Consider the following 26962-nt stretch of genomic DNA (forward strand, 5'->3'; position numbering starts at 1 on the left):
GGGGCACTTCCCGAGCATGACCATCGGCACGGCCGTGCGCGGGGAAGGTGCAATCCCGAATAGGGTCCGCACATAAACAGTGACCCGCGGCACGTGCAACCCCGAATAGGGTCCGGGCGGAAACAGTGACCCGCGGCAGGTGCAACCCCGAAGAGGGTCCGGGTGGGAACAGTGACCCGCGGCAGGTGCAAGCCCGAATAGGGTCCGGGCGGGAACAGTGACCCGCGGCAAGGTGCAACACCCAATAGGGTCCGAGTGGAAACAGTGACCCGCGGCAGGTGCAACCGCGAATAGGGTCCGGGCAGGAACAGTGACCCGCGGCACGTGCAAGCCCGAATAGGGTCCGGGCGGGAACAGTGACCCGCGGCAAGGTGCAACCCCCAATAGGGTCCGAGTGGAAACAGTGACCCGCGGCAGGTGCAACCACGCATAGGGTCCGGGCAGGAACAGTGACCCGCGGCAAGTTGCAATCCCGAGTAGGGTCCGGGCGGGAACAGTGACCCGCAGCGGGTGCATACCCCCATAGGGTCCGGGCAGGAACAGTGACCCGCACAGGTCCAAACCCGAATAGGGTCCGGGTGGGAACAGTGACCCGCGGCAAGGTGCAACCGCGAATAGGGTCCGGGTAGAAACAGTGACCCGCGGCAAGGCGCAACCCCGAATACGGTCCGGGCGGAAACAGGGACTTGGGGGAGATAGTGTGGGAGGGGTGGGTGTAACTGCTGTGGTGGGGTCCTGCTTGGGCTGTGAGTTTTCAGCTGTGAAGGAAGGTGAAGTTTTGTAGAGGGGGCTTGTTTGGGGGTGGTTCAGTCTGTAGTGGTGCAAGAGTTATGTATGGAAAAGAAGAAAAAATAGTAAGTCCTGAGCCATGGCCAAAATGCCTAGGACTAATCAGTTTTATTTTTAAAACCAAAATTTTATTTATTTCATTACTGCTAGGCAACAACCATGTTCCAGTGCTGCTAATTCCCTCTTAACTAAATAAACTAAGGGAGACGGAGAGAGAGAAAGAGTCAAAGCGAGACAGAGAGAGACAAATACAGACAAACACCCAGACAGAGGCTAAGGCAGAAAGAGAGTCAAAGGCAGAGAGACTCAAAGACAAAAGTCAGACCCAGACAGACAGAGAGTCAAAGTCAGACAGAGAGGGGCAAAGTCAGACAAGGAGAAAGACAGAGGAGCAGAGTCAGACAGAGGTAGAGAGAGAGACCAAGTCACACATCCAAAAAAACCACACTGGAGCCAACCCCACCAACTACACCTTTTTTAAAGCTACATTACAAAACACCTTTTATTTCTTTATTAGAGTTAGAACCAAGAGCACATACGCTTTCATTGAGCCTACATTGCTCATAACCCTTTATTTACTTTGGAAACCTTACAAGCACTGCAAGCACCTTCACTACATGCACATTACAAACCACCTTTTACATACTGATTAAACCTTGGAACCAACAGCAAATACAACTTTATTGAACCTACCTTACACAAAAACTTATGGACTTCAAAACCCCTACAACCATGATGAGTGCTTTACCTACCACTATTACCTCTCACAGCATTTATGGTCATTTCACACATGCCCATTAGCATCATGTGTTCACTAACTAGATTCGTAACGGTTTAGAGACTATGACATACGTGACTCCAGGAACACCATTCCCAAGGACCACACAAAACCACCCTGCCTGCAAAAACGCCATCCCTAGACTGCTCCATGCCAAAACATCGGCAACAACTGTCACCTTGCTGATGGCTAGGACCCGGGTGAAAAATAAAATCCCCCAGTTAGGGTATTTTACTTTTTTCCTTAACTACTCAAAAAAACACCACCTGCAACAAAAAAACCCCACATTACATTACGCAGTCATGCACAGGCAAACACATTCTAAACACACCACGCATTCAGCTACCCCACTAACCCCCCCTGCTCTTAGCAAAGCCACCCCCCTCCCTGACCGCCACAACACGCCCTCACCCCGTGGCTCCATGGCTCCTCAGGAATGCCGTTCCCAGGGGCCTCCAAAACCGCCCTGCCTGCAAAAACCCCATCCATACACCGCTCTGCATCCAGACATTGGCAACGACCGTCACCTTGCAGAGTGGCCGGGACCGGGGAAAAAAAAACCCAGCCAGGGGAAAAAAAAAAAAAAAAATCCCCCAGCTGGGGTTTTTTTATTCTGTTTTTTTGTTTTCTACCTACTCAAAAAACACCATCTGCAACAAAAAAAACCCCAGTTACATTAAACAGTCATGCATAGGCAGACACATTCTAAACACACCACTCATTCAGCTACCCCACTAACCACCCCCTGCTCTCAGCAAACCCACCCGGCCATCTGACCCCCACAACACTTCCTTGCCCCACTGCTGCGGCACTCCTCAGAACTTGCTTCCTGAAGGCCTCCAAAATCACCCTGCCTGCGAACACCATGGCCTGAGCCTAACCTCCACCCAAACACTGGCCATAAACATCACCTGACAGAGCAGCCAGGACTAAGCGACAATAAACCAGGTCAGGGAGATAAAGAAATCCCCCTGCTCAACAGTTTCTTCACTGTTTTTAAAAGACGCATTAACTCTCGCTACATTCAATATACCCTGAAATGAAAAACATCCTCACATACAAGGATAGACACCTTCTGATACTAACACTCATTTAACATCTACTCTATCTAACCATCACCTGTCACTGGGGCAGATCACCCCACTACCATAACCATGCCTGGAACTGCACCATCATACACCTCAAGCCATCACGACCGCTTCACGTGATTCCACACCACAGGCCTTCATAGTTGGAAGACGAGGAATATGTTTCCCTCTGTGTACCTCTCCCGGTCCTTCTTTGCTTCATTTTGTGCACTGCGGCAAACTTCATGGAAGGATTTGCTTCTGGAATCCCGGTGGCCCTATTGTACCTGCAAAAGACAAAAGAAGGAACTCTAGAGCCTGCTTACTGATAACTACTGGCCATCTCCAAAACCAACCTACATCACCTCCACCCCAACAGGCCACATTCACCAGCACATTATCATCCCCTTCTGGGACCTTTCCACCCCATCGAGAATGGCTACAAACACACAAATCAGCACCACCTCAAACACACACATCTACATGCTCACAAACATGGCCTAAGGATGCAACAGTACCACACAGGGTAGACTTAATGCCAGTCCAAAAGACACAGCCTGACAGTACACGCAACGATGCCAAGGTGACGTGACACAGACACCCCCGTGTGGCCTGCCGTGTGAGAGTGCCAGAACACTGAATGATATATGGGCGATAACCCCCCAGTGAGCAGTTGAGACAAAATGCTGTGAAAGACTAAAGACTACAAAGACACAGAGAAGACTCCCTTGGAAGACCTCACAAGAAAGAGTCACAGAGATGAGACCTGGTGGTTTAGCCAGAGACTAAGTTACATGAAAGACCAACCAAATACATCTACAATGTTAAACTGGATCAGTAACATTGAGCTTCTATATCACACTGACTACCAAGACAGAATGGGCACTGTGCCAATAACTCAAGGCTGCAAAATGCAATGGATGGTGACTGCACACAGAGTAGGATGTGAGTATGCCAGAGGGTCCTTAACAGTGAGGGTCAAGACAAACATTGACACATCACATAACTAAGGCACACTAGGCATACTACACAACTCTACCAACTCATCTCAGAGCTGCTTTGCCAGTATCACTCACCATTTCTAGTTTCTTGCCACAAGGTGCCTCCAAGAAAAATATGAAAGCTATTGCTGATGTATAGGCTTCCCTCGTGCTACCTCACAATTCAGTTGAGATATTCTCAGCTCCCACTCACATGAACACTGGCTTGACAAGGTCACACAATACAGATATAGAGCTACGCAATGCTCTTGCCACTTTAATGCCATACAGCGTAACACTCACATTAGACAAAACCAAACAGAACGCCCAGAGACGCACGCACTGCCATACACAGGCCCCAGGCCCACTATCTGCCCCCAATTTAACAAAACCTCAAGAGCCCTCCCACTGATCCTGATGTCATACCCCCTCTTCTCGCCCCACCCCACCCACTGAAAGGTAAGTCAAGGGACCAAAGCAGAGAGCACAGTCCATAATTCATCCTCATTGGGAGCACATTATCTAACTGGGGTTTCCCAGCATTCACCAGGTTCATCACCTGCAAGACAGAGCACCACACATCACCAACACGCTGACCTGTATCAACCTCTACCGCAATGACACCCTCCTCAGAAGAGCCGCACCGCTCCCAATAACTGTATGCTGGAACCCCCCATCTCTCATGGAAGCCACAAAACTGGAGAAATGCTGCCACCATCCTACTCAGAAGCAATTGCCCACTCGGCATCTCCGAGCCTGCTGCGCCTCTCTTCCACCAACTCACCTCAAATCCTCTGCTGTTTGAGCAGAGACTTCACAATGCATGCAAAAGCAAAGAAAATGGTCATTCGAATTGCCACGTGATCCTCAGCAATTCAGGTCTGATCAGACCGATTAACAACTCTCTCACCTTTTCTGAAACTGCCCTTGACTCTGCAACATCAACCCTCTGGGAACGAGAGTGGCACATGCAAAATAAACAGACGAAAAAGCATGGAGTGAGATGCGGCCCGAATCCTCAGCTGGCTCACGGTGCTTCCTCTCCCCTGCTCATTTACCTCAGCCGCTCAGAGATGGATTCTTCCATCTGCTGTGCCAAGGCCTGATCACCACCGGAAGAACTAAAACAGGATATGATTTTAGCTACAACAATATTATGACACCTCAAAAAACTGCTGCATCAGCACACAGGTCATCACTCACCTTGCCAGAGTCCAAGGGTGCAGGTATCCCACTTCGCACATCGATTCACACCTAGAAAATAAAACCAGAGTAAGCCCATCAGAGCCACCGGTCACACAGATGCTCTGATATCTTCCACCACCCTCCAGGAAGCAGCTTCTCGCTTTGCGCCTAAACAACCCAAACGACATAAGGCAAGCCACCTCGTTGTTAACCAAGACTTTTATGAGACCAAAGCTTTGTCCTCCATTTCTGTCTCCCTTCTAACTACTACCAAAATACCCAAAACCCTAAATATTGAGCCCCACATAGAAGCTAAGAGTCATTCAATGTTCAACCCACTCAACTACTGCACAAACTGTCACTCCCAGCAAGTCCACCCTCCGGCACCTGCCAAACACAAGGAGATTAACTCTGTGGCAGCTGTCTACAGCTACTTGCCCGGAGATGGACTGTATGATCTTTGCCAAAAGCATCTGTGCAGATCCAGGTATTACTACACAACTACAAACCTACACTCCCGTCATCTTTACTACGGCTAAACTCCTGGGCAGGACAGCTGCACCCCTGGCACAGACCTACACCGCACACAGACACCACAAGCGAAGCGACTGTGAGACACAAGAAGACCACAAGCGAGAAGAACGATGACCGTAGGGAAGATGCTGCCGGCAGAGAAGCCCTACAGCACCACGATGGCACAGATGCATTGAAGCGGCCCCAAAATGAGAGTCGACCGCTGCAGCCTGTGAGACAAAGCTACCATTGAAACCAGAACAACGGATACAGGAGAAGCCAGGCTTCAAGGCCTAAGACATGGGGATGAAATCCCAGAAGACTACCACGTGCCAAAAGAACTCTCAAAAACACAGCTGCAGGTGCCATCTAGCTCGCCCACGCTAGAGACCACTGCTCAAAAACATCCTTGATGCAACACGCACCTGATGAATCCATGCTTTGAGTTACAATTGCAAGACAAGAAAGGCTCGACGGGCGCTAAGCCGATGAGTTGATGCACGTGAGACTCTTGGGAGGGCTATTGAGATGCCAGCTGATCATAAAGAGCTACACAGACATCAAGACCTGAGAACTGCATGGTATAAGATACATAATACACAACACAGACACAGGCTGGAACTGCCCTGCCCAGCACACAGTATTCTGGTGCTGAGAATTAACTCGCTCCCTTTGTGGGCACAAAGGGCACTGCTCCTGCACAGTCCTCTCCCCTACGCTAACATGAGAAGGCCTCCCTGCAATTCCCAACCCTGTCCCTTCCACCCAGACCCTTCCCAGCCCTGGACCCTCAACTTAGCTTTCAGAGGACCAGGGGCCAGAGTAGTCTTCCACAATAACCACATGGGCTAACTGGGATGTTCCTGAGCCACCAGGTTCCTCTGCGTCATCTGCAGGACACCCACAAAGAGTGCGACCAGTCAGCGTCGTGCCAGCCGATGGCAACCTCTTTCATAACACCCTCCTCAGAAGCGCCGCTCACCTCATTCCAGAGTCAGACACTGCGGCCATCGTTGCTTGTGGTACCTAAGATACCAAGAGACACAAAATCACCGTTGCACTTCTGACAAGTCACCCGCCCCTGCTCCTCCTTGTTACCGCCCCACCTCACCTCAAATGCTCATCCGACTCCAAAGGCTGCCTGCACAGCACCCACAAAACCAAAGAGAAACATTTTGCTTAGATGTCGTGGGACGCTTTGTTCTTAAACGCAGACCCGGCCGATGCCGCCTCACCTTCTCAGACCGCTCATCGAGCATGCGGCTTCACCCTTCCAAGGCTACGAATGTCACCTGCAAAAACCAAAGTAACACTTGGTGGGATACTGCCCAAAACTACAGCCCACCCACACCAATAACCCTCTCCCACTCCTTCACCTTGTGTGCTCACCCACCCCACCTCTGCCAGTCACGGGTTCTCCTGTGGAGACTTGGATACCGCCTGTAAGACACAAACAACAGGGGATGCTTCTTACTTCACCAACAATACAATGCCTGAAAAATAACTGATATTTGAGCACACTGGTCATACCACACCTCATTCGACTCGCCTCTGGTGCCGCTGTCTTTCTTCACACCTTCAAAACAAGACATGCTTATAGCCTACTCACATAGACACCGGTCACGTCATCCCTCTGACACCACACGTCAACCTACCTTCTCACGGTGCTCCGCTCACCTCCTCTGTCACCCTTTGTCCCACAGGTCACCCCTCTGCATCTGAAAAAATAGCATCGAACAAGTCACCTGGATGCCGAGTGATGGCTTAACAATTCCAGAGGTCTCCTTTAGGTATGCCATCTAGATTGTCATTGCAGCCTGCCATTAAACACAACCTGGTCATCCCCAGCATCTCTGCATAACACTACAGAGAAAAGTTTTACGCCTGCTGCATATATGGCTACTTGCTCTGAAACAGACTGCACACCTTGGCCTACAAAATCTAGCCTTATCACCCTATTAACTATAGATTCTTATTGCTATTCTTTTGTTGGCTATCACTGCTGTGCCCCCAGGCAGAGCAGCTCCAACCCAGACATAAACAGGCACAGACCAACACTGCACACATACAAGACAAATGCTGTGACCGACACATTAAAAGAAGCTCTCTAAGAATGACCCCTTGGCCACAGACAGTGCCAGATGAGAAGACCTAGGGGGCCAAGAGCCAGAATCCATGGCAGGCTGAGAAGAGCCAAACACTGTGGCCCAAGACAAAAACAGATGAGAGCAACTGGGATGAGTCATATGCAAGACAGCTTACTTCAAGACCTAAGCATAGAAAGATACAGGGAAGAACATCCAGAAAAGGTCTTTGCAATGATGGACCACTTGAGATCAAAGATGTTAATGCAGCCTAGAACAATGCTACAAAAGCAGACCGACCTGAAACTTCCGAGACCTATCCATGCTTTAGGCTTGTAATGCAATAAAAGAAGCACCCGACCGGCATTCTGCCGATGACTCCGGGCATTCTAGACCCTAGGGATGGTGCCTGAAGCGCACACTGTGCTACTTCGGCACAAAGAGCAACAAGGATGTCGTGACCCGAGGAAGCTCTAGGACACATAAAACAGAAACACAAACTACACAACAACATAGCCATAGGCTAGAACTGCCCTGCCTGGCACATGGCAGTCTTGGGCAGAAAGTTAACCTGCTCCCTTTCCCTGCCCAAAAGGCACTGTTCCTGGACGGTCCTCTCCCCTACGCTAACTTGAAAACCCCTCCCTCCCATTCCCAACCTTGGCTCGCCCCAGAGCCCTCTCCCAAACACCAGTCTCTCAACTTATCTGGGGGTCTGAAGCCATCTACAACAGCAACCGCATCCGCTAACCCAGATATTCCTATAGACGCCAGGTTCCTCTTCATCAGCTGCACAAAAACAGCACCAGGAGCCAACATCGTGTCAGCTCTCGCGACCATCTCCCACAAAGAGCTCCTCCTCAAAAACATCAGACTTTCTGCTCACCTGCTCCATGCCAGTTTGGGTGTTGGACACTACGGCCATCATCACTTGTGACACCTATGACACCAAAAGACCAAACAGTGTAGTTGTGTTTCTGTGAAACACCTGGCCCTCCTCTCTACTATCCTGACTCACCTCAAACACTCATCCTATTCCAAAGGCTGCCTAGACGGCACCTGCAAAACAATACGTTGCTCTGCGGACAACTGGGAAAACACTATGAGCCATCCCATATCCTGAAAGACACTGTGCCTTACATCCATGCTACTTTCTTAAGCAATGCTAAAACCCTATATACAGATACATACAAGATGCTCACTCTAACCCTTGCTCCATCACCTCAGCATTAGTCCTATTTAGACAGATAATATCAACGACTTCCAATGTATCCAGTAATACTAGGGAAAAAAACAAGATCCCATCTTCATCAAAGACAGAAAAAGCCAGGAAAATGCAGTGCCTCTAGAAGGAAAAGAAAAACTGTAAGTGTACACTATGAAACCATTTTACCCACCCCACCCAGTCAATACAAAAGTACTTACCTGAAAATAGACCTCTACAGACCAGTGTATTTCATATTATATACACTGCTGAACCTTAACTGATCCTGAAACTCTTACCTCAGGGACATCTCTTTCTGGGATGATCAAAACACACCTACCTAAAGAGCTTCAACACCTCAATATCTGCCACTAACTTAAGGAACACCAGACCACTGACCTCAGAGATGCCCAAAAGCAGAAAGACCTTGCTGAGGAGAGGCTGTGGCTCATATATGCCAGGCCCCACCCACCACCCTGAGCACAATCACCTGGGAAAGGGGAGGGGTGAACCACCAGAAGGCATAAAAGCAGCCAGGGGAGCAACAGCAAGTTTTCTCACCTGCCTTAAGTTTACAACCTGCAAAATACTGATTGAAGAAAGCAACCTTTATTGGAAACAATATCTGCTCTTTCACTACATCTATTGTATCAGTCACGTGACTACAGCACCCGCCACGCCGTCACAGGCAGCCGTCCCACCTTTCTGACCCTGCAGGGACACCATCCTCCACCACCACCCCCCCCACCCCACCCCCCCACCTCTCACCTGCCTGCAAAACCAGCCAAACTGCATTCTGCTTTTGGCCCCCAAACCAGCCGCCTTAGTGCCTCTTTCTGAGCCCAAAAACCTGCCTGCTGAGCCTCTTCTCAAGTCCCAAAAACACACAACTTGACCTCTGTTTCTGAGCCCAAAACCACACAACTCCGTCTGTTTCTGAGCCCCTCAATCAGCCACACGAGTCTGTTCTCAAGCCCCAGGAACACAAAACGTTGCCTCCATTTCTGGCCCACAACACAGCTCACCCTGTCTGCTACCTGACCCCCTCTGCAGTCCCCACGGGCGATGCCGAGGGGTGTGGGGGGGGGAATGCTGCCACCCGACAGCCCTGCACCCCCAGAGACCCACGTGCAGGTTTGGGGAGCACTTGGGAATTACAGAGGGCCCAGCCCCACCTCTCTGCGGGGCAGCACCAGCACAGGCAGGGCATCACTTCCTTAGTGCTGCTTCAGGTTTTCTTTCTCCAGCACTGTCAGCACCGCACCCCAAACCCCCCAGGCTGAAGGACTCCCGTGGGGAGCCGTGCCTGGCCACGTCCCCTCCAAGCCCAGCACAGCCCGGCCCCTCTCCACAGCCATTTTCCCAGGGCCACGTTTCCATTTTTCCCACAGGCCGAATCTCCCCTCGGTGCCCGGTCACCTCCGTTCCCTGCACAGTACAGCCCGCAACACGCGATCCCCCTACTCACACAGCCTCGCTCACTCACTCACTACGCAGCCGCACCGCGCTGGAAAAGGGAAAGAGGCGGCAGCAGCACCGGCCATTCTTGCCGCAGATGGCACGCAACCGGAGCCCCACCGGCCACCTCCCACCGCGCATGCGCACTGCCGGGGCACGGGCACACCGGTCCTGGGGGAGCCGCGGGCAGGCCGTGGGAAACCGCACGAACCCGCCACAAAACCGCCCCTCGCGCTGCGCCGCGGGGCCGCGCCAGTAGCGAGGACTGTGCCGTGCCGGGCAACCGAGTGCGCGAAAACTACAGCTCCCGCCGTGCCCCGGGGAGTCAACATGGCCGACAGGAAGCCCCGCTCACGTGACTACAGCGCCCGCCCGTCGCCCACGTACCCGGAAGCCCGGCCCCGCGCGGCTCCGGGAAGCGCCGCCGCCGCCGCCGCCCGGCCCCGACCCGGAGCGGCTTCTGCCGCCGGTCCCGCCGCACCGCGCGGCTTTCCCCAGCAGCCACCAGGCGACCGACCGCGCGGCCCCGCTCACCTTCTCTCTGCTGCTCCCTCGGCTCGCATCGGCTCCTCCTCCAGCACCGCCCCGGACAGGGAGGGGCCGCTGCCCGCAGCCTCACTGCCCGCCCCGGGGCTCCTCCAGCCCGGCCCACGCTCCCCCCCCTCCCAGCGGTAACTATAGCTACCAGCACTGGGATTAACCGCCTGACATGCCCCTCAGGCCCCCGAACTTGCGCTCTATGAGCTGCCAGTCCTCCAGTCCCGGGACTGCCACCGCGCATGCGCGGGAGGGGGTGGGGGGGCGGGCGGGTGTGTGTGTGGCCAGCCACAGCAAACAGGCGGAGGCGTGGCCAGCAGCCGCGAATGCGCGGTGGGCAGGGGCGTGGGTCTCCCCGCCAAGAGTCAGCCAGTCGCTCCGGACAGGGCGTTACAGCCATCCCATCTGGGTCGCCAAAAAACTGTTATCCCAAAACAGGATTCATGCCCGGCGGGCAATAAACCCATCTGAACATGCTAAGGAGAGATAGCGTATTTATTCAGGCCTGGCTGCTTGGGGGACTTTTCCACAAATCACGTACACCAACAGCAGGTTTTCATGCTTCTTTTACACACAAAAATCAGATCTTAGTGCTTTTCCAAACACACCTATTAGATATTGATTGCTAGTGATTAACATGCATTTAGAATATGGCTTACGTAATGCTTCTATGACTACACATGCTCAGGGAAAGGGTCTTAACCTGGGCAGAGTTTTCATTCTTATAAGGAAGGTAGTTCACTGTCAGGACACTCAAAAATTAGTTTCATTGTCAAGTTAATTAATTGATTAGTCCGTTTGCCAGGTTGTCAAATAACTCATCCTCAAAAGTGCAGACAGAAAAAGAAAAGAGAACACCAGGATGAGAGAAAGTGAGAGAGTAAGGGGGAGCAGGACAAAATAATAGAAAGAAAAGGTATAGAGAAGAAAAAAAAAAAAAAAGAATGGGGAAGAGAGGGGCAGGAAGGGACTGGGACATATAAGGGGGGCGACAGGGTCCCAAGGGCCTGGGACTCACTGCAGCTCTCGCTCTCAGCACTGCCCGGAGAAATGGACAGGTCAGACGCTTCTTTCTCCTGCCTTCCTCCTGCCCCTCTTCTTCTCTCGAAACACCAGTCGCCCGGCTATCCTCCCCCTAAAAGAATAGGCACACGATAATGGACAACACCGTGTGCTGCAGCCCGTTGTTGGCGCATGCGCACTAGCGCCGGCGCTTTCTTGCTCGTTTCTGCCACCCTGTGGCCAGAATCTGGTACTACAGCCCGTTTTTGGCGCATGCGCACTGGCGCCGCCGCTTTCGTGTTCGTTGCTGCCACCCTGTGTCCAGAAGCGTATACTGCAGCCCGCGATTGGCGCATGCGCACTAGCGCCGCCGTTTTCTTGCTCGTTGCTGCCACCTTGTGGCCAGAAGTGGGTACTGCAGCCCGTTATTGGCGCATGCGCACTGGCCGCCGCTTTCGTGCTCGTTGCTGCCACCCTGTGGCCAGAAGCGGGTACTGCAGCCCGTGATTGGCGCATGCGCACTGACGCCGCCGCTTTCTTGCTCGTTGCTGCCACCCTGTGGTCAGAATCGGGTACTGCATACCGTGATTGGCGCATGCGCACTGGCGCCTCCGCTTTCGTGCTCTCTGCTGCCGCCTGTGGTCACAAGCGGGTACTGCAGCCCGTTATTGGCGCATGCGCACTGGCCGCCGCTTTCGTGCTCGTTGCTGCCGCCAGGTAGTGGAAACTGGGTACTGCAGCCCTGTTATTGGCACATGCGCACTGGACCCGCCGCTTTCTTGCTTGCTGCTGCCACCCTGCGGCCAGAAGTTGGTACTGCAACCCGTGATTGGCGCATGCGCACTGGCCGCTGCTTTCGTGCTCGTTGCTGCCGCCCTGTGTCCAGAATCGGGTACTGCAACCCGTCATTGACGCATGCCCACTAGCGCCGCCTCTTTCGTGCTCGTTGCTGCCACCCTGTGGCCAGAATCGGGTACTGCAGCCCTGTTATTGGCACATGCGCACTGGCGCCGCCGCTTTCCTGCTCGTTGCTGCCACCCTGTGGCCAGAAGTGGGTACTGCAGCCCGTTATTGGCGCATGCGCACTGGCCGCCGCTTTCGTGCTCGTTGCTGCCGCCAGGTAGTGGAAACTGGGTACTGCAGCCCTGTTATTGGCACATGCGCACTGGCGCCGCCGCTTTCGTGTTCGTTGCTGCCACTCTGTGGCCAGAATCGGGTACTGCAGCCCGTGATTGGCGCATGCGCACTGGCGCCGCCGCTTTCTTGCTCGTTGCTGCCACTCTGTGGCCAGAATCGGGTACTGCAGCGCGTCGTTGGCGCATGCGCACTGGCGCCGCCGCTTTCGTGTTCGTTGCTGCCACCCTGTGGCCAGAAGCGGGTACTGCAGCCTGTGATTGGTGCATGCGCACTAGCGCCGCCGCTTTCGTGCTCGTTGCTGCCATCCTGTGGCCAGAAGCGGGTACTGCATACCTTGATTGGCGCATGCGCACTGGCGCCTCCGCTTTCTTGCTCTCTGCTGCCGCCAGTGGTCAAAAGCGTGTACTGCAACCCGTGATTGGCGCATGCGCACTGGCGCCGCCGCGTTCTTGCTCGTTGCTGCCACCATATGGCCAGAAAGGGGTACTGCAGCCCGTGATTGGCGCATGCGCACTGGCGCCGCCGCTTTCCTGCTCGTTGCTGCCACCCTGTGGCCAGAAGTGGGTACTGCAGCCCGTTATTGGCGCATGCGCACTGGCCGCCGCTTTCGTGCTCGTTGCTGCCGCCAGGTAGTGGAAACTGGGTACTGCAGCCCTGTTATTGGCACATGCGCACTGGCGCCGCCGCTTTCGTGTTCGTTGCTGCCACCTTGTGGCCAGAAGCGGGTACTGCAGCCCGTGATTGGCGCATGCGCACTGGCGCCGCCGCTTTCTTGCTCGTTGCTGCCACTCTGTGGCCAGAATCGGGTACTGCAGCGCGTCGTTGGCGCATGCGCACTGGCGCCGCCGCTTTCGTGTTCGTTGCTGCCACCCTGTGGCCAGAAGCGGGTACTGCAGCCTGTGATTGGCGCATGCGCACTAGCGCCGCCGCTTCCGTGCTCGTTGCTGCCACCCTATGGCCATAATCGGGTACTGCATACCGTGATTGCCGCATGCGCACTGGCCGCCGCTTTCGTGCTCGTTGCTGCCGCCAGGTAGTGGAAACTGGGTACTGCAGCCCTGTTATTGGCACATGCGCACTGGCCCCGCCGCTTTCTTCCTCGCTGCTGCCTCCCTGTGGCCAGAATCTGGTACTGCAGCCCATGATTGGCGCATGCGCACTGGCGCCGCCGCTTTCTTGCTCGTTGCTGCCACCCTGTGGCCAGAATCTGGTACTGCATACCGTGATTGGCGCATGCGCACTGGCGCCGCCGTTTTCTTGCTCTCTGCTGCCGCCTGTGGTCAAAAGCGTGTACTGCAGCCCGTTGTTGGCGCATGCGCACTGGCCGCCGCTTTCGTGCTCGTTGCTGCCGCCAGGTAGTGGAAGATGGGTACTGCAGCCCTGTTATTGGCACATGCGCACTGGCCCCGCCGCTTTCTTGCTCGCTGCTGCCAACCTATGGCCAGAATCGGGTACTGCAGCCCGTTATTGGTGCATGCGCACTGGCCGCCGATTTCGTGCTCGTTTCTGCCGCCAATGGTGGTAACTGGGTACTGCAGCCCGCTGTTGGTGCATGCGCACTAGCGCCGCCGCTTTCTTGCTCGTTTCTGCCACCCTGTAGCCAGAATCGGGTACTGCAGCCCGGCTTTGGCGCATGCTCACTGGCGCCGCCGCTTTCGTACTCGTTTCTGCCACCCTGTGGCCACAGACGGGTACTGCAGCCCATTATTGGCGCATGCGCACTAGCGCCGCCGCTTTCGTGCTCGTTGCTGCTCCCCTATGGCCAGAAGCGGGTACAGCAGCCCAATTTTAGCGCATGCACAGTAGCGCCGCCGCTTTCGTGCTCGTTGCTGCCGCCGTCTGGCCAGAAGACGCTACTGCAGCCCGCGATTCGCACAAGCGCCATTCGCGGTCTGCAGTACCGGCTGTTGGCCACTTATCGGCAACAACGAGCACGTAAGCGGCGGCGAGACTGCACATGCGTCAATAATGGGCCGCAGTACACGCTTTTGACCACAGGGCGGCAGCAACGAGCACGAAAGCGGCGGCGCCAGTGCACATGTGCCAATATTGGGCTGCAGTACCCATCTTTGGCCACAGAGCGGCAGCGACGAGCACGAAAGCGGCGGCGCCAATGCGCATGGGCCAATAAAGGGCTGCAGTACCCACTTTTAACCACAGGGCGTCAGCAGCGAGCAAGAAAGCTGCGGCTCTACTCCCCATATGCCAATAACGGGCTGCAGTACACGCTTCTGGCCACAGGGCGGCAGCAACGAGCACGAAAGGGGCGGCGCTACTGCGCATGCGCCTATAACGGGCTGCTGTACCTGCTTTTCGCCAGATGGCAACAGCAAGGAGCACGAAAGCAGCGGCGCCAGTACGCATGGGCCAATAACGGGCTGAAGTACGCGCTTTTGACCATAGGGTGGCGGCAACGAGCACGAAAGCGGCGGCACCAATAACGGGCTGCAGTACCCTCTTTTGGCCACACGATGGCAGCAACGAGCACGACAGAGCCGGCGCCAGTGCCCATGCGACAATAACAGGACTGCAGTACCCTGCTTTTGGCCACAGGGAGGCAGCAACGAGCACGAAAGCGGCGGTGCCAATGCGCATGGGCCAATAACGGGCTGCAGTACCCACTCTTAACCACAGGGCGGCAGCAGCGAGCAAGAAAGTGGCCGCGCTACTCCCCATGGGCCAATAACGGGCTGCAGTACACGCTTTTGACCACAGGGCGGCAGCAACGAGCACGAAAGCGGCGGCGCCAGTGCACATGCGCCAATATTGGGCTGCAGTACCCATCTTTGGCCACAGAGCGGCAGCGACGAGCACGAAAGCGGCGGCGCCAATGCGCATGGGCCAATAAAGGGCTGCAGTACCCACTTTTAACCACAGGGCGTCAGCAGCGAGCAAGAAAGCTGCGGCTCTACTCCCCATATGCCAATAACGGGCTGCAGTACACGCTTCTGGCCACAGGGCGGCAGCAACGAGCACGAAAGGGGCGGCGCTACTGCGCATGCGCCTATAACGGGCTGCTGTACCTGCTTTTCGCCAGATGGCAACAGCAAGGAGCACGAAAGCAGCGGCGCCAGTACGCATGGGCCAATAACGGGCTGAAGTACGCGCTTTTGACCATAGGGTGGCGGCAACGAGCACGAAAGCGGCGGCACCAATAACGGGCTGCAGTACCCTCTTTTGGCCACACGATGGCAGCAACGAGCACGACAGAGCCGGCGCCAGTGCCCATGCGACAATAACAGGACTGCAGTACCCTGCTTTTGGCCACAGGGAGGCAGCAACGAGCACGAAAGCGGCGGTGCCAATGCGCATGGGCCAATAACGGGCTGCAGTACCCACTCTTAACCACAGGGCGGCAGCAGCGAGCAAGAAAGTGGCCGCGCTACTCCCCATGGGCCAATAACGGGCTGCAGTACACGCTTTTGACCACAGGGCGGCAGCAACGAGCACGAAAGCGGCGGCGCCAGTGCACATGCGCCAATATTGGGCTGCAGTACCCATCTTTGGCCACAGAGCGGCAGCGACGAGCACGAAAGCGGCGGCGCCAATGCGCATGGGCCAATAAAGGGCTGCAGTACCCACTTTTAACCACAGGGCGTCAGCAGCGAGCAAGAAAGCTGCGGCTCTACTCCCCATATGCCAATAACGGGCTGCAGTACACGCTTCTGGCCACAGGGCGGCAGCAACGAGCACGAAAGGGGCGGCGCTACTGCGCATGCGCCTATAACGGGCTGCTGTACCTGCTTTTCGCCAGATGGCAACAGCAAGGAGCACGAAAGCAGCGGCGCCAGTACGCATGGGCCAATAACGGGCTGAAGTACGCGCTTTTGACCATAGGGTGGCGGCAACGAGCACGAAAGCGGCGGCACCAATAACGGGCTGCAGTACCCTCTTTTGGCCACACGATGGCAGCAACGAGCACGACAGAGCCGGCGCCAGTGCCCATGCGACAATAACAGGACTGCAGTACCCTGCTTTTGGCCACAGGGAGGCAGCAACGAGCACGAAAGCGGCGGTGCCAATGCGCATGGGCCAATAACGGGCTGCAGTACCCACTCTTAACCACAGGGCGGCAGCAGCGAGCAAGAAAGTGGCCGCGCTACTCCCCATGGGCCAATAACGGGCTGCAGTACACGCTTTTGACCACAGGGCGGCAGCAACGAGCACGAAAGCGGCGGCGCCAGTGCACATGCGCCAATATTGGGCTGCAGTACCCATCTTTGGCCACAGAGCGGCAGCGACGAGCACGAAAGCGGCGGCGCCAATGCGCATGGGCCAATAAAGGGCTGCAGTACCCACTTTTAACCACAGGGCGTCAGCAGCGAGCAAGAAAGCTGCGGCTCTACTCCCCATATGCCAATAACGGGCTGCAGTACACGCTTCTGGCCACAGGGCGGCAGCAACGAGCACGAAAGGGGCGGCGCTACTGCGCATGCGCCTATAACGGGCTGCTGTACCTGCTTTTCGCCAGATGGCAACAGCAAGGAGCACGAAAGCAGCGGCGCCAGTACGCATGGGCCAATAACGGGCTGAAGTACGCGCTTTTGACCATAGGGTGGCGGCAACGAGCACGAAAGCGGCGGCACCAATAACGGGCTGCAGTACCCTCTTTTGGCCACACGATGGCAGCAACGAGCACGACAGAGCCGGCGCCAGTGCCCATGCGACAATAACAGGACTGCAGTACCCTGCTTTTGGCCACAGGGAGGCAGCAACGAGCACGAAAGCGGCGGTGCCAATGCGCATGGGCCAATAACGGGCTGCAGTACCCACTCTTAACCACAGGGCGGCAGCAGCGAGCAAGAAAGTGGCCGCGCTACTCCCCATGGGCCAATAACGGGCTGCAGTACACGCTTTTGACCACAGGGCGGCAGCAACGAGCACGAAAGCGGCGGCGCCAGTGCACATGCGCCAATATTGGGCTGCAGTACCCATCTTTGGCCACAGAGCGGCAGCGACGAGCACGAAAGCGGCGGCGCCAATGCGCATGGGCCAATAAAGGGCTGCAGTACCCACTTTTAACCACAGGGCGTCAGCAGCGAGCAAGAAAGCTGCGGCTCTACTCCCCATATGCCAATAACGGGCTGCAGTACACGCTTCTGGCCACAGGGCGGCAGCAACGAGCACGAAAGGGGCGGCGCTACTGCGCATGCGCCTATAACGGGCTGCTGTACCTGCTTTTCGCCAGATGGCAACAGCAAGGAGCACGAAAGCAGCGGCGCCAGTACGCATGGGCCAATAACGGGCTGAAGTACGCGCTTTTGACCATAGGGTGGCGGCAACGAGCACGAAAGCGGCGGCACCAATAACGGGCTGCAGTACCCTCTTTTGGCCACACGATGGCAGCAACGAGCACGACAGAGCCGGCGCCAGTGCCCATGCGACAATAACAGGACTGCAGTACCCTGCTTTTGGCCACAGGGAGGCAGCAACGAGCACGAAAGCGGCGGTGCCAATGCGCATGGGCCAATAACGGGCTGCAGTACCCACTCTTAACCACAGGGCGGCAGCAGCGAGCAAGAAAGTGGCCGCGCTACTCCCCATGGGCCAATAACGGGCTGCAGTACACGCTTTTGACCACAGGGCGGCAGCAACGAGCACGAAAGCGGCGGCGCCAGTGCACATGCGCCAATATTGGGCTGCAGTACCCATCTTTGGCCACAGAGCGGCAGCGACGAGCACGAAAGCGGCGGCGCCAATGCGCATGGGCCAATAAAGGGCTGCAGTACCCACTTTTAACCACAGGGCGTCAGCAGCGAGCAAGAAAGCTGCGGCTCTACTCCCCATATGCCAATAACGGGCTGCAGTACACGCTTCTGGCCACAGGGCGGCAGCAACGAGCACGAAAGGGGCGGCGCTACTGCGCATGCGCCTATAACGGGCTGCTGTACCTGCTTTTCGCCAGATGGCAACAGCAAGGAGCACGAAAGCAGCGGCGCCAGTACGCATGGGCCAATAACGGGCTGAAGTACGCGCTTTTGACCATAGGGTGGCGGCAACGAGCACGAAAGCGGCGGCACCAATAACGGGCTGCAGTACCCTCTTTTGGCCACACGATGGCAGCAACGAGCACGACAGAGCCGGCGCCAGTGCCCATGCGACAATAACAGGACTGCAGTACCCTGCTTTTGGCCACAGGGAGGCAGCAACGAGCACGAAAGCGGCGGTGCCAATGCGCATGGGCCAATAACGGGCTGCAGTACCCACTCTTAACCACAGGGCGGCAGCAGCGAGCAAGAAAGTGGCCGCGCTACTCCCCATGGGCCAATAACGGGCTGCAGTACACGCTTTTGACCACAGGGCGGCAGCAACGAGCACGAAAGCGGCGGCGCCAGTGCACATGCGCCAATATTGGGCTGCAGTACCCATCTTTGGCCACAGAGCGGCAGCGACGAGCACGAAAGCGGCGGCGCCAATGCGCATGGGCCAATAAAGGGCTGCAGTACCCACTTTTAACCACAGGGCGTCAGCAGCGAGCAAGAAAGCTGCGGCTCTACTCCCCATATGCCAATAACGGGCTGCAGTACACGCTTCTGGCCACAGGGCGGCAGCAACGAGCACGAAAGGGGCGGCGCTACTGCGCATGCGCCTATAACGGGCTGCTGTACCTGCTTTTCGCCAGATGGCAACAGCAAGGAGCACGAAAGCAGCGGCGCCAGTACGCATGGGCCAATAACGGGCTGAAGTACGCGCTTTTGACCATAGGGTGGCGGCAACGAGCACGAAAGCGGCGGCACCAATAACGGGCTGCAGTACCCTCTTTTGGCCACACGATGGCAGCAACGAGCACGACAGAGCCGGCGCCAGTGCCCATGCGACAATAACAGGACTGCAGTACCCTGCTTTTGGCCACAGGGAGGCAGCAACGAGCACGAAAGCGGCGGTGCCAATGCGCATGGGCCAATAACGGGCTGCAGTACCCACTCTTAACCACAGGGCGGCAGCAGCGAGCAAGAAAGTGGCCGCGCTACTCCCCATGGGCCAATAACGGGCTGCAGTACACGCTTTTGACCACAGGGCGGCAGCAACGAGCACGAAAGCGGCGGCGCCAGTGCACATGCGCCAATATTGGGCTGCAGTACCCATCTTTGGCCACAGAGCGGCAGCGACGAGCACGAAAGCGGCGGCGCCAATGCGCATGGGCCAATAAAGGGCTGCAGTACCCACTTTTAACCACAGGGCGTCAGCAGCGAGCAAGAAAGCTGCGGCTCTACTCCCCATATGCCAATAACGGGCTGCAGTACACGCTTCTGGCCACAGGGCGGCAGCAACGAGCACGAAAGGGGCGGCGCTACTGCGCATGCGCCTATAACGGGCTGCTGTACCTGCTTTTCGCCAGATGGCAACAGCAAGGAGCACGAAAGCAGCGGCGCCAGTACGCATGGGCCAATAACGGGCTGAAGTACGCGCTTTTGACCATAGGGTGGCGGCAACGAGCACGAAAGCGGCGGCACCAATAACGGGCTGCAGTACCCTCTTTTGGCCACACGATGGCAGCAACGAGCATGACAGAGCCGGCGCCAGTGCCCATGCGACAATAACAGTCTGCAATAAGCCATTTTAACCACTCACCTGAGAGAACCCCAACAGATGATCCACGCTGGAGAACTGACCCTCACCGCATAATTCACACCAGAGAACCCCCAGCAATGCCCCTCAAACAGCCACCGTCTATACCCCAGATTTTCTGCAAATTGGGTCTGGCTTTTTTTTTGTATTTCTGTAATAGAAACTGGAGGTTTGTGCTTTTCCAAAATACTCCACTTCGGTTTTTTTCAGCACTTCTCCACAACATCAAAATTGGTGATTTTTGGTTTTCTGCACGAAAATGGTGGGTTTTCTGCTCTCCAGCTGCACCACTCCAGGCAGGTTTGGCTTTCCCAGGAGCCCCAAATTGAAGGTTTTTTCCCAAAAAACTGTTTTTCTTCCCTCCCGTTACAGACCATAAATCAGGGTGCTTGGGGTATTTTTGTGCCGTGGCAGCAACACAGGGTTGGCCCCATGGTCAGGGGGTTAACGGCCACCAGGCAAACCTGGCCCGGGGGGACCTGTCGAGCATCAGAAGATGCTGACAACAACACACCTGAAAAACAAAAACCCCAAATCCTATTCCGGCATCTTGAAAAACTAACACAGAAGAAAGTTCTGTCAGAAGAAGGGACGGAATAGCAGTGGAGCTTGGGGAGGACTCTGCGTGAACAGGTCAGCTCCACATACAACACACCCTGGCAAGGCCGGAGCGATTTCAACTCCTCAAATCACCAGCAAGGCCGATCGATACGATCCCGAGCACATTCTGCCCATAAAAGCAAACGCTCTTGGTGGTGTCGGAATGTCTCATCCCGTCCTTACAGCAGGGCTGCAGGGAGGGAACCCTGTGAGGCTGCTGGACAAGGTCGTACCGTCATCACAACCTACGGCCGACGGATCCGCCGCGACCCTTGCGCTGCTGCTGCTGCTGCTGCACATCCTGCTTGCTGGGTCAATAAAATCAGAAGTGAAGTGTAAAACTTTAAAGGGTAAAACAAAGAATAAAGAATAAAGCTCAGTCCTTCACTCTTTGTTGTAAAGGTGGGCATATGCTTATAGAAGCGTTTTTATTAGATGTGTAAGTATTTGATTTTCCTTTTGCATTCCCTGAACTCGCCCAGCTGTGAGCTGATACCATTAGACTATCTCCAAAATACACACAGACAACTTGACGAGGGGGGGGGGGGTTTGGTGTGTTCCATAATTAGCAGGGACTTCGGGCCAGCTGCACCACCCAAGAGTACTACTGCCAAATACATCATCTCTGAAGATCCACTCTGATGGAGAGTTCATAAAATGAAACTTCCTTGAGAAAGGTTTCCATTTTGTAAAGTCTCTTTCTAACTGAAGTCAAGATTAGACACTGTAGGGCAGCGGTCCCTCATCCCTCAACTTTCAGAGAGCCAGGGGTCTGAATCCATCCTCAACAAAAACCACATCAGCTAACCGGGACATTCCTGCAGCTGCCAGGTTCCTCTTCATCATCTGCAAAAAAAAAACCAGTGCCAGCAGTCACCATCACGTCAGCTGACACACCTCTGCCACAACACCCTCCACCTCAACAGCCACGGGGCTTTCCGCTCAGCTGCTCTGTGCAGAGTCCAGTGTCAGACGCTGCGGCCAGCGTGGCCCGTGGCACCTACGATACCAAAAGACAGAGAGCTACCACTGTGCTTGCGAGAAATCACCAGCCCCGTGCTCCTGCTCTCTACTACCCAGCTCACCTCAAACGCTCAGCCGATTCCAAAGGCAGCCTGCCCGGCACCTGCAAAACCAAAGAGAAATGCTTCATCGAGCTGCCACGTGACTCTCTGCACAGAAACCCTGACCCAGCCGACAACCGCCTCGCTGTCCTGGACTGCTCAGCGGCACGCGGCTTCGCCCCTCCCAGCCTACATGTGGCACCTGCATAAACCAAAGCGAGAGGCACAAGCTGAACCTGCAGCCTGCCCACACCGACTGCCATCTCCTGCCCCGTTACCTTGGCCGCTCACCCACCCTGCCTCTGACATTTACCGGTCGCCACGTCGACGCCTGGGTACCACCTGTAAAGACACAGACAACAGGAGATGCTTCTAGTTTCACCAACAGTACGACACATGAAAAACAACTGCTACTTCAGCCCACGCGTCTCACCTTGCCTGAGTCATCTCCGGTGCCGATATCCTGCTTTGCACCTTCAAAACAAAAAAAACCCCAAACCGATAAGCCAGTCATGTAGCAACCAGTCACGTCTTCTCCTCCGACACCACACGCTGACCCACCTTCTTACAGTGCCCTGCTCGCTGCCTCTGTCACTCTTTGGTGCATATATTGTCCCTGTGGATCTGAAAAAAATTTTTAAGCAGGTCACCTGGATGCTGAGTGACAGCTTAACAATTCCAGAGTTCTTGACTCCATGTAGGAACACTGTCTAGGGTCTCATTACAGCCTGCCATTAAAAAAAACATAGAAACAAAACAGCATTAAGCCCTACACACACGAGCCTTAACACCTTTGAGATTCCATCTGTTCAACTACCACTCCCGCAGCCTCTCCCAGATAGCTCCGGTCATCCCCGTGACATCCTTGCCTGCTGCTGAGGGCTGCTTGCTGCGAGGGGGCTGTACGGGCTGTACCTAAACAGTCCAGGCAAATCAACATTAACTACAGACTCTTAGTGCTATTCTTCCCCTGACCGACATCGCTGTGCCCCCAGGCAGGGCAGTTCCAACCCACATACGTGTGCAGGCTGACACACCAGAGAGTAAGAGAAGAGTGCTCTGAAGAGTGCCAAGAACCAAAATCCAAAGGGAGCTGAAGTGCCACAAGAGCGCGGTGGAGCACGCAAAAGGACTCGGAAGACATCATTGTAGAGAGCAGAGGAGTTAGGAGGGTAAGAAAAGAAGCCTTGCAGACACAGCGAGGGCCCTGGAGTCTCAGGAGGGCATCTGGGCAAACTACAGATGACTGAGAGAACAACCAAACGGAGACACCCTCGATGGCAGAGAGAAAGAAAAAGGAGCGCTGCACAGCAAAGAAAGGAGGGAGGCTCTGACAGAACGAGAGAGAGAGAAAGGGAGATCGAGTGCCTCAAGGTGCTGTGGAGATCGAGGGAGGTCTCAGCAGGCACTGCGACTGTGAGGAGAGGGATCGTGGGGGCGGGGTTGATGGATAAACGAAGGCTGAGGGACAACCAGGAGGAACTTGGGTGATCACCTGAGCAGAGTACAGATGGTCTTGGGTGGCTGGGAACTAAACACGGGAATCCTGGCTAGCACAGAGGAACAAATGAGTTCGTGTGCAGCTCAAAGACGGCCCCACCTAAAGTGCTACAGGACGGAACCGGACCACAAGGAAGGTCTTGGCAGGCATCGTGACTGGGAGGAGAACTGTCCCGGGGGAACCAGAGAGACAGAAAAAGGACTGGGGACATGACGATTAAATCCCGAGGGGATCTGAACCAAGGAAACACGTCATCAGAGGGCCAGGGAACGAACAGAGGCACGGCTAGAGGGAAGAGAGGACAGACTGACTGGGCTGGGTCACAGATAGCAGGAACACTCGGGAAGCCCTCTGAGGGAATGAGATGGCTGCGAGGTCTGCTACAAAGCTAGAAGTCTCCTAGGGGCAACCTTGAAGGCATCGATAGGCATCATGACACCCTTAGAGAGGTCCTGATTGGGCCAAAGGCACCAAAGAAGGCTCAGGGACATGAGGAGGAAGTCTGGAGGGGATTTGAACAGTACAGATGTCGTCGGGAGGCGGGGACCAAATGGAGACACCCTAGATGGCACAGAGGATGATTAAGAGTGCTCTGAGGTACAAACACACCTGAGGATGGGTTTCTGAGGGCATGAGAGAGAGTCCAAGTCCGCTACGGAGCTAAAACAGGGCTGTGGTACACAAAGAAGGTCTCAGGAGGCATCCTAGGTGGCATAAAGAAGAAAATGAATGCTCTTTTTTGGGAACAGAGATCTTAGGAGAGGTGCTACTGTGACAAAACAAGTCCAAAGGAGACTTACAGGGCTAAAAGTGTGCTGCAGGGATCATCCAAGACCTTGGGAGGCATCGTGACAGCAGCAGAGGAGGACAGCCAAAAGAATGCTCAAGGACATGACGAAGAAGTCTGGAGGGGATCTGAAGAAACTGCAGGTGTCCTCAGGGGACCAGGTAGGTATCCTAGCTAGCACAGAGGACAACGCGAGCGTTCTGCAGATGAAAGGTGGCATCAGGAAAGGGTCTCAGGGAGGAAGGAGGGTGCAGAGTGCGCCACGGTGCCGAAAGGGGGCTGCGGGGCACGAGGAAGTTGGCCTCAGTAGGCGTGATGACAGCAGGAGCAGGGTGCTGAGACTGAAAGAGAGACAGAAGGCGGCTCTGGGACACGGTGCAAAAGTCAAGGCGTTCCAGCAACGTACAGATGTCCTCAGGGGATGAGCGACTGAATGGAGACATCCAAGACAGCAGTGAAGACTGTGAGAGAGCTCCAGGGCACAGAGAAAGCCTGAGGAAGGGTTCTGTCTGAGTAAGAGAGACACCGAACCCCCACCAGGGCTTTTTATTAAACACAATTTTAAAAAAACATTTACTATCTCAACATTAAATACAACCTGAAATGAAAAAACCTTCACACACACAAGGTTAGACACATTCAGAAAATGACGCTCATTCAACAGCCACTCGATCCACCCCTCACTCCAAACATCCGTTCCACTGCCCACCTGCCACAGCGGCAGATCACCCCCATTCTAAACCCACCCCCGGAACTGCCTCACCGTGCGCCTCGGCAGCGTCGCTGCTCCACACGCCCCCACGGTGTCAGCCTTCCTAACCGGGAGCCAAGGAAGATGTTTCGCAACGGGCCCCGCTCCCGCTCCTCCTTCGCTTGCGTTTGTACGCTCCGGCAAACCTCGCTCGAGGATTTGCTCTGGGGATCCAGATGGCCCCGTGTCACCTGCAGAACACAAAGCCCTGCAAAGCAAGGCGTAGTCAAAACCGACAGCGAGTGCTGCAGTGCAATACACAACCAGAACAACCGACGTGGGAGGAGCCGGGCTTTAAGGCCGAGGCCCACAAGGACACGGGGGGGGGGGGGGTGAAGTGCTGTAGGGGAGGGACCTCTATGGAAACAGAACTCTGAAGAGCAGAGCTGTCATTCTGGCCCAGATCTCCTCCACAAAGGCAACCCTCCACAAACATCTGTGATGCAAAAGACACCGTAAGCTCCACTCACGAGATGGGGAGCGCTCAACGGGCTCTTTTCCAAAGCAGCAAGGCATCCGAGACCCCTTGGACACCTACCAAGGCGCATGTCCCGTGCAGAGAGCCCACGGGGCACCACAGAGACGTGGGGAAGGCACCGCATACAAGACAGAACCACAGACACCACAAACGACACAAGGACACAGACACAGGCCAGAACATGCACGTCCTGTGGGACAGACCCTGCTCTCTTCCCCCAGACTTAAGGAAGCCTAAATAGCCCTCTCCACAGCCCTGATGGTAGAGCCTCTGCTGGCCCCACCCTACCCACGGCTTTTGCCCCTTGACTTACCTTTCAGAGAGCACGCTCCAGAATCCATCCTCATCAGGAGCACATCATCTCACTGGGATGCTCCCGCATTCAACAGGTTCCTCTCCATCACCCGCAAGACAGAGCGCCGCCAGTCACCGCAGACGTGGAGTTAGGCCTGGTGCACGCCGGCCTCCCAAGCTTCGGGGTCCCATACCACCCTGACCCCCACCCCCTCCTTTCCCCCGCAGCCCCCAGGGCCCTCCCACAACCCTCCGCCTCTCACCTGCCTGCAAAACCAGACAAACTGCATTCTGCTTTTGGCCCCCAAACCAGCTGCCTTAGTGCCTCTTTCTGAGCCCAAAAACCTGCCTGCTGAGCCTCTTCGCAAGTCCCAAAAACGCACGACTTGACCTCTGTTTCTGAGCCCAAAGCCACACAACTCCGTCTGTTTCAGAGCCCCTCAATCAGCCACACGCGTCTGTTCTCAAGTCCCAGGAAGGCAAAACGTTGCCTCCATTTCTGGCCCACGGCACAGCCCACCCCGTCTGCTCTCTGACCCCCTCCGCAGTCCCCACGGGCGATGCCGAGGGGTTGGGGGAGGGAATGCAGCCACCCCACAGCCCTGCACTCCCAGAGCCCCAAAGGCAGGTTTGGGGAGCGCTTGGGGATTGCGGCACTTCCGGGGACCGCTACCGCGCATGCGCACTGCCGGGGCACGGGCACACCGGTCCTGGGGGAGCCGCGGGCAGCCCGCGGGAAACCGCACGAACCCGCCCCAAAACCGACCCTCGCGCTGCGCCGCGGGGCCGCGCCGGTAGCGAGGACTGTGCCGTGCCGCGCGCGCCCGGGAGCGACGCAGCTGCCGGGCAGCCGAGTGCGCGAAAACTACAGCTCCCACCGTGCACCGGGGAGCCAACATGGCCGACCGGAAGCCCCGCTCACGTGACTATAACACGAGCCACGCCACCTACGCACCCGGAAGCCCGGCCTCGCGCGGCCCCGGGAAGCGCCGCCGCCGCCCGGCCCCGACCCGGAGCGGCTTCTGCCGCCGGTCCCGCCGCACCGCGCGGCACCCCCGTCGCGGCTTTCCCCGGCAGCCGCCAGGCGACCGACCGCGCGGCCCCGCTCCCCTTCTCTCTGCTGCTCCCTCGGCTCGCACCGGCTCCTCCTCCAGCACCGCCCCGGACAGGGAGGGGCAGCTGCC

The 26962-nt window shown here is 55.9% G+C and overlaps 2 protein-coding genes and 1 long non-coding RNA gene across 3 annotated transcripts; all 3 read right to left on the reverse strand.

Annotated features, from left to right (window-relative positions):
* Positions 1-1277: 1277 nt before the first annotated feature.
* Positions 1278-10354, reverse strand: LOC141930939 (uncharacterized). Its single transcript, XM_074842478.1, has 7 exons — positions 10087-10354; positions 4818-4868; positions 4673-4735; positions 4525-4563; positions 4059-4426; positions 3711-3737; positions 1278-2921 (listed from the first exon to the last, which is right to left on the reverse strand). Exons 1-7 carry the CDS (start codon positions 10197-10199, stop codon positions 2878-2880), a joined length of 705 nt encoding a protein of 234 aa, XP_074698579.1. The 5' UTR covers positions 10200-10354; the 3' UTR covers positions 1278-2877.
* LOC141930941 (uncharacterized) lies at positions 8125-9300 on the reverse strand. The gene is made up of 3 exons (XR_012625448.1): positions 8415-9300; positions 8283-8336; positions 8125-8185 (listed from the first exon to the last, which is right to left on the reverse strand). It is a non-coding gene; the product is annotated as an uncharacterized LOC141930941 (long non-coding RNA).
* A 4342-nt stretch (positions 10355-14696) lies between the features above and the next one.
* LOC141931001 (uncharacterized) lies at positions 14697-26720 on the reverse strand. The gene is made up of 7 exons (XM_074842606.1): positions 25798-26720; positions 25019-25214; positions 22529-22695; positions 22401-22441; positions 22263-22309; positions 21989-22169; positions 14697-21903 (listed from the first exon to the last, which is right to left on the reverse strand). The coding sequence occupies exon 7, from the start codon at positions 20115-20117 to the stop codon at positions 14697-14699; it is 5421 nt and encodes a 1806-aa protein (XP_074698707.1). The 5' UTR covers positions 20118-21903; positions 21989-22169; positions 22263-22309; positions 22401-22441; positions 22529-22695; positions 25019-25214; positions 25798-26720.
* Between the last annotated feature and the right edge of the window lie 242 nt (positions 26721-26962).

The sequence above is a fragment of the Strix aluco genome, chromosome 16 (genome assembly GCF_031877795.1).
Source record: "Strix aluco isolate bStrAlu1 chromosome 16, bStrAlu1.hap1, whole genome shotgun sequence".
Lineage (NCBI taxonomy): Eukaryota > Metazoa > Chordata > Aves > Strigiformes > Strigidae > Strix > Strix aluco.

Coding starts and splice junctions, on each gene's coding strand:
- LOC141931001 (XM_074842606.1), bottom strand. CDS start 20,117: ATGCGTACTGGCGCCGCTGCTTTCGTGCTCCTTGCTGTTGCCATCTGG.
- LOC141930939 (XM_074842478.1), bottom strand. CDS start 10,199: ATGCGCGGTGGGAGGTGGCCGGTGGGGCTCCGGTTGCGTGCCATCTGC. Junction 4,564..4,672: donor TCCATCTCTGAGCGGCTGAG/GTAAATGAGCAG, acceptor TCTCGTTCCCAG/AGGGTTGATGTTGCAGAGTC. Junction 2,922..3,710: donor GTGGCAAGAAACTAGAAATG/GTGAGTGATACT, acceptor TGTCTTTTGCAG/GTACAATAGGGCCACCGGGA.